We start from the raw sequence: 11,748 nt of genomic DNA on the forward strand, positions 1-11,748 counted from the left end.
ATCATTCCCTCAAACATTTACTGTTACAGACATACATACTCTTCCTGTAAAATGTATGAACCAATTAACATTTTTCTTGCAATGATCCGACCAGACCGATTTATCATTTTAATTACAAATAAAATTTGAATCGGAAAGGGCTTTTAGATGTCAAACTACCTGTAACGAACTTTTGGTTAGGGTAACTGTACCAGTTTTCGGCAGGCTAGTGCATCAGTTTCACAAAAAAACAGCTCACACAGCTATTTTTTTTTATTATTTTTCATGAAAGTGATGTTGTGTAGGTTGATAAACTATCGTAATTTATTGCGCTTTTTTTTTGCCGTTTCAAAGCCCCTTTTCACAAATATACGTGAAAATGCAAACATTGGTTTTGCTCCTATTTTCGGCAGTTTGTTCCTATTTTCGGCAGGTTGTGTTCATATTTTCGGCAGCGCGAATACGGATCAGAAAATGCTTTTATCAATAAAAATATGTACAAAAGCAATTCTCTTACTTTCCTAAGATTGGAGTTAAAAAGAACTTTAATAATTAATTTTATGTTGCATAATTTGGCCCGTTTTGACAGCTTTTTTGATGCGACATTTCAACAGAGCAGCTATAGAAGGAAATTGACAGTTTTACGGTTATAGCGTACGGCACTAACTGGCTTACAAATAATCTTTTTTTTCCAGTTTTTGCATTATTTGTCGTGAAATTGATGATATTTGATACAAGAAAGGTCGTTTTATGTGTCGACACACGCATTTTAGAATTCTGGACAAGTATAAAAGGAATATTTAGCCAAATCCAAGGTGTGTTATTGTTACAAGTTTCAGCAGGAGCCCACAACATTGAACTGTCAAAAATTAACATTACTGTGTACCTATTTTCCGTAGCATTTAAAGTGAAAAATAACTTGTTTATCGAGATTTTAGATTTTTATCGATAATTCCAAACAAGTTAGAATAAATTAAACAAGCATAAAAGTTTAATATACATCACACTTTCATTGTTTTATTGTTCTGGTTTTCTTAATCACAAAACCTGCCGAACTATTGGCTATTGCCGAAAAATGCTGAGCTCTGAATAATTTAGTTGATATTTTGGAAAATACGCAAAGAAATGGTGTGAAACTTCGTATATGAATAACAAATGAGTATATTTTCACTACAAAATTGTGTTTTGTGACAGTTTTTACGACATTTGTGCAGAATTTCATGTTTTTAGTTACCATGCCGAAAATAGGTAAACTACCGAAAACTCATACAGTCACCCTTTTTGTCAAATTGTTCTACAATACGGGACCTCGTTCCTACACAGTCCTTGACCCAGGCCTGCCCTTTGAATAAACTCACATTTATTGCAAGTACTTTGATTGTCATCATAACTGATCACCACTAACCGCATAAGGAACGTGTTGCTGGTCATACCAATTTCGTTCTTCACCAAACGCATCCTTCACCTCGTAGTAAGCAAGTGTTCCTTGCTGCTGTGTGTATATTCCAGAGCGTCCAGCACCCGTGGCGGACCCCGTGGTTTATAGCTACCCGAGGAGCTCAGCGTGAACGTAAGTCCATACGCATCTATAACGATGATTAGCTTCGACTTCTGTGCACCACCACGAATCCTATCACTGACACTAGCCTGAACATTCAGCCGTCTCTAGTAGTCAGTTTCTACAGTGCCCCAGGATAGTGGGGCTTTAAGACCAGTGTAGCTGTCTCATGAGCCGTTGTAATCGTAGCTCATCAGAATGATATAGTCAACATGACGGGCAATACCGGATATATCCTATTGTCTCTCTCAGGTTTACTGATCTATTGGGTAGAATGAGAAAGCATGTTGTTAGTTGAGCTACGATCATCAGTCACAGGATCTAAAAGTTTTTGCTGGCGTGGCGGAAGGGGAGGGGGGGGGATGCAAATGATTCGCAAACGTCCATCCTTCCGGGGCCCTTGTCGCTAGTACTCTGTCCATACGACATACATGTAATACATACGGCATACTAGCAAAAGTAAATTTACCGAAAGAGAAAGTAAATTTATCGCGAACAGTGTGAATTTTTATACATACATTATTTATTTCAAAAGGTCCACCATCCACAATTTAATTTATAAAATATTAAAAAAAGAAAATTAAGTAATCATAAATCTATATACTACAATGTATGTTATATATAATGTAAGAACACACAAAATATTTTACAAAGGAACCAACAATAAAGTGGTTAATTGAAGTGAATTTGTTATATGCCCCCCAATAAACGCTGCGTAGCTCTGTAACCGGGACATTTAAACTAGTTCTTTCAAAATATGACAAGATTAATTGGTCGAAAACTTTATTTATTGTGGGTTATAACGTCATAACAAAACACTAAACAAATTTACACACAGAATAACACAAACACACCTGCACACGTTTGCTGCCCGTTAGGTCGAACATTCGCGCCAAATAAAGAAAAAGGAAGTTTAAAGAATAGCTAGTTGTAATAATATCACTATTAATAGGTAGCTATTCCTGGGCAGATCATCTTAACACAGTAGGGTAATGGTACCGTTGTCGCCACCGACGAGCATCATTCGATTGAGTGGCAAGAGGGCAAAGCTGGTCAACACCCCGCGGAATGTTTCGGAACGCAGTTTGGTGTACGAGTACGGTGAATCCGGCGCGATCGCACTATACACGCCAATGCGGTTGGTCGGCGTGCCTACAATCAATTCTGGTCCGTTGTTCACCATACAGTGGGCCGGTTCGGGACGATTTCTGAACAAGGGAATGAAGGGTAATGATTCGATCTGGGGTTTATTCATTTACTTTTTATGCTCCTTGTTGTGGGCAGCCGTGTCGACCCCTGGACTCACCGTATCAGCTAAGCTGCCACCGGTCGATGTCCAGGGGAACGATACGCACCCGTGCAAGACAAGTTTGTGCCGAGCGCCGTACAAGGCAAAATGTATACGAAAGCTGATCGAGCAGAAGCACTCGGCAGGGGCGCTCGGTGCGGATGGCACGCTTCGTTACATTTAAAGGGTTTTGCGTATGTGTCAGTATTTATTAAGGCCCGGGTAGATCGATCGTACTCGCTAGTATAATTTTCATTTTCACTAGCGCACTTGGCGGCGATAAGTCAAACGGATTTGCCATGAAAATCTGCGTCGCTTCAGAAAATGTTATTTTTCTTTGTTTTTTTTTTTAACTTAAATTGGACTGGAGAAGTAATAGGGCGGGGAAAGCGGGGCAAAACGGGCATGTGGGGCAAAATGGGCACCCTCTATTTAAGCATTATTTGACTACAAAAATACTTTCCAATGCTCAAAATGTATTCATTAGAGTGTTCTATGAACACCATGTAAGTATCATAACCCTTTCATAATAAATAACCAAGAAAAATGCAAAATAAGGTTTAGTAGCATATTGATATAATTTTTGCCACTTCAAAAATAAGCTTAAACCATTGTCACAGGGATGTGTTGATGTTTTACATGATATGTTTTTAAAGATATGATATTTCTTTACAATTTGTCTGAAGAAATCAAGGCGATTGAATGCGTATTTTTACTAATATAACAAAAAATACAAAAATGCTTCACGTGGGGCAAAATGGGCAGTTACGCTTGGGGCAAAATGGACAGATGCTTTTGACATACGGCGCTTGGTGAGGCTATGGTGTTGTATTTGTCGCCTCAATAATGATAACAGGCACAGCTTCAAAAGATTCAATTTTGTAGATTTAAACGTGTAAAAACTGTTTTAATTTTGATAACATATTTTTGGAAGAATTTGAAGGGCTTTCCTGACCAGCAAAACCAAAGATAGAACGAAAATACATTTCACGAAACGTGTGCAAAAGCATAGACCATTACCTAAGCGCAGTTGTTGTGGCCCATTTTGTCCCAGTGTTTTGACGTTTCACAGTTTGTTTACATATGCCCATTTTGCCCCGGGGTTATGCCCATTTTACCCCGCGTGTCCAAAAAGCTTCTCGTAAAACATCAACTTTTATTTTACATTATTTTCATCTATTTAAGTTGTTTTCGTTCTATGTGGCAATTTTAATCCATAGATAAATGGTGGAGGCATACAATAATGAAAGAAAAATTGTGTTTTGTGGCATATTCAAAGGGATATTCAGTAAACTGCTTAACATGCCCATTTTGCCCCGCTTTCCCCTAGATACTCATGTTGGGGCCGGTCTGGGTACAGACGTCAACTCGTACGACTTAACAACATGCCTGTCATAAGTTCAAGCCCCTTAAGGACCGTGCCCATACGAAGGATTGACTATCCAGCTATGTGTAATCAGTAAGTCACTGATCGTCAAGCCCACTGGTGGTACAGGCAAGGCAGGCCTTTCGACTGACAACGATTGTTGTGACAAAGAAGAAAAAGAAGATACACATGATTGAAATGCATTTCAATCCTTTTTTGCAGCATAAAACGATGGAAAAACTTCCTTAATTTGACATCCGGCCGGACAATCCCTTGATGATACAAAATAGCTGCCTACAGCAGCCGCTAGTTGCGCTAGTAAAAATCGAAATTACACTAGCGAGAACGATCAATGTACCCGAGCCTTTAGGTATGTTTTAATATGTGTAAATAAAGAAACAAAGTTAAATTTACAACATTACTTACCTCATATGGAACTGTAGATGGCCTGTGTTGGGGCTCCACACACCGATCATCTGATCGAGGCTGGAGCTGACGAGCTGAGTATCGTTCGGTGCCAACAGCTGCAGCAGATCGTTATCGTTCGTGCGCCAGGAAGAAATAATGCCACCAGTACGTGCGTCCAGCACTCCGATGTGGCCTGAGGTAAGACCCACCGCAACCCAGTTGGCGCCGGGTGCGACTGCGATTGAACGCACTTGTCCGACCGGTGTCAACGCCACCTTCCATTCGTGACAGTAGCTAAATGTGCGAGCATCGATCAGCTTGACCGAACTCTCGCCAGTTCCGGCCAACACCAAACTGTTGGGCGAAGGGAACGTCTTGACCACATATACCGGCGAATGTTTCGAAACATCAAGCAAACCGATCTGAGCACCCACGAACGGATCCCACAGATGGACACCGGTATCGCACGATATCGTTAAGCTGCCAGATGAGAAAGGGAACAAAAGATTGATTTAGCATCGGCCAGGAGCCGGAAGGGTTTCAACTTACCGGAGCGCTTCTAGGAAGGCCAACGAGTGGACCGATTTGCGATGATTCGCATACGTAAACTGGCAAGAGGACATCTTCGACCCGTCACCCTCACTGCGCAGCGACCATAGCTTTACTGTTTTGTCCTTCGAGGCCGAGATGAAGCTGTTCTCGTTGTCTAGTGCTAATACCGCCTTGATCGAGCTGGAATGGCCGGTGTACGTTTGCAGCTTGATCTGTTTCAAGTTTAATCGAATGTCCTTTTCCGACCGTCCAATCTCGTGCTCCCAGTACGCTAGCCAGTTGCCTCGTAGATTGCGCGAGCTATTAACATTATCGAGCCGGTACGTAACCATTCCGAGCAGATCTTTATGTTCAATCCTACTCGAACCGGTAGTAGCCGAGGATTCGATACGATTGCCGACAATGTTCGAACCGAAGCTGTTGGAGCAGTTCAGTGAATCCATCTGCTCTTCGTCCTTTGGTGTTGTGCCCGGTGGCATCGTACTGGCATCCTGGGCAGAGCCTGAACGGCCGTAATCCATCTGCTCGTGTTCGTGGCAGAGATTCAGTATGAGCGGCAGATTGGTTACGCATCGACTCATCTCCTGCTGGCCGAGGTAGTTGAGTAAGGGCACGAAGGTAAAGTACGCCAAGTTTGGCGTAAACACATCCCTTATTTCTTCCATCGCTTTGGCAAGGGATTGACCCTGACCCAGTACCTGGTGGTCGGCGATGCTGCCGAGAGAGCTGGGGGGCGTAAAACTATCGAACGGAGGATCCCCGTGGGCTGTGTCCGCAACCGCGGAAGCGAAATGTTCCTGCTGCCGAGCATACGCCTTGTCGAAAATGAGGAAAAAGCGCTGAAGCCCGGGTACGCAGATGTGTTCGCGTGTCATTTCACGCCCGATGCGTACGGAGATGACGTACAGTGCGTCCATCAGTTTGCGCGCGAGCACGGACCGTGCTAGAAACCCGCTCGGCATGGTATACTTGGATGATTCTAGCAGCCGTATCGCGGGATGCAGAATTTGACGCAGAAACACCTCAGGCAGCTGCTCCATTACAGTCGAGTCGTTGAGGTACGGTATTAGACATTTTAGCAGCTGCAACGCACTGATCAGTCCACCTTCAAGCGTAGGTGTAATGCGTTTCCGGCAAAGGGCAATCACTTCGCTAACGTGCGGCAAGTACTGTACCAGGATAAAATGTTCACCAAACAGGGCCGATATTGAAGTGAGACAGTCGATTACGCGTAGGGCTGCCTCATCCCCGACCACACTTCCATCCGTGATGGAGAAATGATTCAATCCGGTCGGGGCAACCCCAGCTGCGGCGGCTGTCGGAGATGATCGGTTCAACTGACTCGACTCATCCGCCCTCGGGAACAGGTTCTCGGCTCCGATGTAGCAAAGGGTGAGCATTTTGAGCAAGTTGCGGGAAAGGTAGCGTGCGGTCAATACCGGACCGAGCCGATGCGAAAGCCAGATGATGCTTTCGGAACTCATTTCAGAAATTCGATTTGATCGCGTCTTATTGGAATCCGTAGATTTCGAACGATTCAGCATGCTTGACCCGGCCAGCGATTCTCGACGGCTTTCACTCGTTGATAGAACGCCCGCAACCGAAGATGTTTCTTCTTTCGTGACGTCCGGCGTCTTGGATAGGAACTCTCCCGAATCGAGGCTCTTTTTGCTGCCAATTTCACACCCGATCGAATGGAACTCGATGCTGCGCCTAAAAGTAGACGTCGGTGGTATGGGAATAGTGGGAGATTTCAGTTCGCTTGTCTGACCCACCGTCAATGCGTCCTCGAACGCTTCCTCCGCCTGCGAGTGGTTCAGCTTCAGATCGAGCTCTTCGTCGTCGATGATACGGCGCATTGCATTTTCCACCGTATCGTCATCCTCCAGCGTCATGGTGGAGCGTCGCTTTGCTTGCGGATCTTCATCAAATGCAAACATCTGCTCGTTGTCTCGCAGCTTTGCCGAGTTAACTGGCGTGTCTGCCGCTAGCAATTCCTCTTCGTCGAGCGGATTGTATCCAGGACGGCTGCCGGTTGTCGGAGAGATGGTTCGATCGGAGCAGTTCGGTGATACGAGTGTGTTGGAGATGGATGCCGGATCTGCATCGGTAGATGCTTCCTCCACATTGTTGTTACTGTGTAGCTTGAAGCTTCGGTACGATCGTGACTTGCGGAACTCTCCGCCGAAAGGCCAGGTAGGTTCGTGTACGTGGTACGATTGGTTAAAATCGCCGTCCCGATAACCACCAACTGCTTCAATGAGGGGCACAACAAAGTGCTCCAAAAAGCAGCGCAGCCCAAAACGCACAATTAGCTTTAGCAGAAAGCTGTGGTGGTATAGCTTGACCGATTTTTTCGACTTGAACGACGTGTTGCGTGGGTTGAACTTCAGGTACGACGAGCCTTCTCCTTCTCCAGCAGTCATCGTCATTGCTCCATTGCCCCCGAAGGCTAATACATCTTTACTACCAGTAGTGGCTAACGTGCGCGATGACCCGACGGCTGTATCCATCTCATCGGAATCGTACAGTGCAAGGATAGGCTGCAGCAGTGCGGTTTGCGTTCGGCGAACACCTAGCGTGGTTGCAATTGTATCGAACAAGTTCCAGGCAGCCGGTATTGAGGTATCATCGTGTATGATCAACTCTACAATGTGAGGAAGAAGCAGTTCGACCGCAGAGTACTGCTCCTTGTGCCCGCTGGGTTGCAGCAGTGGATCGATAAGTGCAACACAAGCGTTCACTTTACACTCGGCAATCAACCGTCGGTATTCTATACGCGTACGATCCAGGGCAGCGTACCGTTGGCAACTCTTACCATCACATTCGAAAAATGTCTGCAACTCGAGCAAATGCATACACTCGTCAAACGCACGCAATGCACGTACCGTCTGATAGAGACGATGATAGTGAGCCGGAAAGGGTATGAGCAGATTTGCTAGTAGCGGTTGCAAGTACTGATGGGGTGTGGGCGGTGGCAGACCCCGATCGGTGATTCCAGACGGTTCTGGATCCTCTTCTAACCCTAGCAGTTTTCGTACGATCGGAAGTAGACACGGTGGAAGGGCACGTGGCTCATCGGTGACAAGGCGTGTACACGCATCAAACCTTTCGTCGAATTCCTGCCGCAAACAACTGCCCAGTGGAAGCAATTTTGACGCGAGAAAAAGTTCCACCACAAGACAACCGAGAACCTTGAGATCTTTCGTACGTTGCTGCAGTAGCAATTGTTTGAGATTCTGCCGAGCAGCACTCGCTTGCTGCTGTAGCGAAAGCGTTGGCTGCACCGTCATGTCCGTTGCTCGATCTTTCCGAAGCGTTCGTTCGTAGGTTTCGCTGAATAATCGATTCACAAATGCGTTCCCACCAGACGAAGATACCGGCCGAGCGTCCATCCGCGAACACCAGAGATCATACTCGTCGGGTTGTTTTGTTGTGTCACCACTACCGCCCGAGTGGAACACCTTGCGCCGAAACGTGCCCAAACTCTCGACTGCCGTCAGCTGTGCAATCGGGTTGAAGCTCTTTGGTAAAACAATCGTTCCGGATGATTTGGGCTGCAAATGATTTATATGGTAGCTCGACTCGGACGATTTCAGCGCGTGGTACTGTTGCTGGAGGTTTTGCGTCGAATGTCTGTAGGAAGTTGGTCCCGGGGCTGCAGCAGGTGAACGATCTCTTTGCACAGAGGCTTCACCCTCGCTCGTTTGCGGATTCCTTGTAAGATCCTCGGTACTGCGTGTTAGACGGCGATTCGTTTCGTTCTGTATGTGCTGCAACCGGGGAGGAGTTTTTCCGTTCCACGCGGTGGGGAACTGGCGCAGCGGATGAGGGCAGGAAAACAATTGCACTACGCCACGGTGGCAGAGATTTTGATGCTTATCAACCAATGAGAGACACACATTTTTTGACCGTACGGCAGCAGTCCCCGTTAGCTTGTAGCCAAAGGTAAGATCTATCCAGTGGTGGAGCCGTTCGGACACGTACTGACTTTCTAGCAGCTCGCGATGTTTCAGCACAAAGTCTTCCGGGCAGCTGGACCAGCTCGGTATTTCCAGGTCGTGCAGATCCTCGTGGATGCTCTTAAACACGGATGGGTCGGTGAAAAACTCCGGAATGCATTCATCGGGCGTCCATTCAAACAGTCGCTGAATCGTGGCCGGATATTCTGCCGGTACCCAGATCGGGCGGACATGTTTACACAAAACCGCTTTGGGTGTCCTTCGCGCCATGTAAACGTAATACGTTATCTCGGACAGTACATCCGACACGTGGTGAGGAATGGCCGCCGGTGACGTGCCCGTTTGTTCTTGCGCTCCCGAACCGGCCAGTTGAGCGGCGGCTTGAAACGTGAGATCAAGCTGTGCATCGCCTTTATTTAATCGAAACTTTGATTTCTTCAAATCGCGCCACGCTTGCCCGGAGCGGGAGAAAAAATCGGTCACCCATGGCATGATGTGATGGAACTCGGCACAACCGACACGCCGGCCGGTTAAGTTGTTGAGGATGGTAAGGTAATCAAAGTTGGACAGCTGTCCATGGCACCACATCTCGCAGTACTCTTTGAGCGTAGTGCTCATTGTGAGCTGCTTTGGCATGCTTACGTGCATCAGTCCCGCCGTAGGGCCAGGGGCTGCAATACTTAGCTCTCCGATCTGCCGCATCAGGTCTTCGTCGTACTCGATCAGGTTTGCCTCGAGGTTCGGCATCACCCGTATCCAGAGGTTCTCGGTCGTGTAGATGTCTTTCAAGCTAACGTCACCCAAATTTAGACCACATTCGTGCAAGTTTTTCATCAACTGTAGCAACTGGTACACGATGAACAGTGGTTTGTTATAGGATCGTTCCACGATGGCGGGACTGTAGGTGACACAGTCCAACAAGTTATTCGCCAGATAGAGATCGTACAGTATGTAAAATGCGTTCCCCGTTTCGATCGTTGAAAGCACGGGAAACAGATTTGCATTGCTCAGCTGAGCATCTCCAGTAGGCGGAATGGAGGATATTTGTGGCCCCATGTGGTCTTCTTTTGCTGTAACATTTTGCAACACTGGACAACCGAAAGCACGGGCTAGTACCTCTCGAAAAACAACATCGTGTGACAGTACCGCTGATTGGCTGCCTGTTGTTGCTCCCGTCGGTCGGTCCGCCGATGATCCCGATGATGATATGTGACTTCCAGGTCCGACGATATCACCGCCTGTTGGTACCTTTTTACCATTTGTACTGTGGTAGATATTGGGATGCAAGTCGCGTTGCTGTTCGCTGAATACACTGCTGACAGAGTTAGCGGCGTTTGTTCCACCAGGAATGTTACTGGGCCGGGATGCGGCGTACTTTCGGTATGCTGCTTTCCATAGATTTTTATGATTCGTGGTAGACACGTACTGAAGCAGCTGTGAATAGTGCAGTGGGTCTTCACCGTCGCCAGTGGTGCCCAGGGGCGATAGGAACAGATCATTTCCGCTCGATCCAGTCATTCCGTGCAAATGTTTATTTCTCGGCAGTGGTATTACATTACACTTTTGCTTTTTTTGTACCTAAAATAGCAAACATAGGCATATTAAACATTGTTAAATTTAAATTGGATGTATGTTAAATTAAATTGGATTGTGTTTTGCATCCCACTAGTGCCTTCTGTTTTGTTTTAAATACCGGCATTTACATGCTGCTGCTGCAAATGTATGCATGTTACGTTGTCGCTTGAGGGTGCGCACTGACCAGCAATAAATAGGAAGGAGTGGAATGCAAAGGAGCTAAAAGCTTTGTTTTGATATCGTGGCGCGAAATGCACCACCGAAAACCGAGGGTTCGCAAAAGAGGAAAATGGAGTTACGAAACCCGTATGTGGGGCAGTGGCTGAAGGCATAATTGCTCTCCTAACGGTACATTGGATTTACAGCTAGGAAAGTGGCCCAATACGGAAGCGTGATCTGGCAATGGGAACTCATGCGTACAAGAACTTTTTTTCATATTGTTATTATTTATGTATGACTTCGCGTTCACAGTGGTACTTACGGCTGCATAAATTCTGCTCCACGGTCCCGTTTCGTTTTCCGTTGGCCATTCGAGAGCATCGGCTAGGCCATAGGTGGGGAATTCTTTGGGTACCTTGCCCTGGCTGAGGGCGCGCAGCCAAGATTTGTGCACCAGCAGCACGAACCGATTCGGGCACTCCGTTTCCCGGATTTGGTGCTTGGGAATGGAAAATTCCTGCATGAACGCTTCCATGGCGAATCCGGAAGCGGCTGATTTGCTTATCGAGTGGAATGTTTACGTCCTGAGCAAAAGACTAACAATGAAGCAAGACATCGTCTTTTCATACTTCCATTATACTGTTGTGGTTCGCGATTGTTCTCAATTCACCCGAGATACTTTCGTGATGCTGATACCTTCGCCCATACGATTGCTCACATGTAGCCTTCACAATGGAATGATTTCACCGAGACTGTGAGCAGGTTTCCAGCAGCACCGCAAATTTACACAGGTCTTTAATTTCTATTGCGTGGAAAACGGGAAAACAATCATCGATTTTTGTTGGTGGTCAATTATGACGTTTTACCCCAGCTGATCGCTGTCAAACGAAGCGTTGCTGAT

The 11,748-nt window shown here is 46.3% G+C and overlaps 1 protein-coding gene across 1 annotated transcript; it reads right to left on the reverse strand.

Moving 5' to 3' along the window:
• Positions 1–2,303: 2,303 nt before the first annotated feature.
• LOC120901775 (WD repeat-containing protein 81) lies at positions 2,304–11,710 on the reverse strand. Its single transcript, XM_040310013.1, has 4 exons — positions 11,170–11,710; positions 5,149–10,691; positions 4,618–5,079; positions 2,304–2,745 (listed from the first exon to the last, which is right to left on the reverse strand). Exons 1-4 carry the CDS (start codon positions 11,380–11,382, stop codon positions 2,514–2,516), a joined length of 6,450 nt encoding a protein of 2,149 aa, XP_040165947.1. The 5' UTR covers positions 11,383–11,710; the 3' UTR covers positions 2,304–2,513.
• Positions 11,711–11,748: the final 38 nt, after the last annotated feature.

Source organism: Anopheles arabiensis, chromosome 3 (assembly GCF_016920715.1).
Source record: "Anopheles arabiensis isolate DONGOLA chromosome 3, AaraD3, whole genome shotgun sequence".
In the NCBI taxonomy this organism is placed as follows: Eukaryota; Metazoa; Arthropoda; class Insecta; order Diptera; family Culicidae; genus Anopheles; species Anopheles arabiensis.

Excerpts from the sequence above, each read along its gene's own strand:
- LOC120901775 (XM_040310013.1), bottom strand. The coding sequence starts at position 11,382 with ATGGAAGCGTTCATGCAGGAATTTTCCATTCCCAAGCACCAAATCCGG. Across the intron at positions 5,080-5,148 it reads GCCTTCCTAGAAGCGCTCCG|CTTAACGATATCGTGCGATA; the intron begins GTAAGTTGAAAC and ends CTCATCTGGCAG. Across the intron at positions 2,746-4,617 it reads CATCTACAGTTCCATATGAG|AAATCGTCCCGAACCGGCCC; the intron begins GTAAGTAATGTT and ends TCCCTTGTTCAG.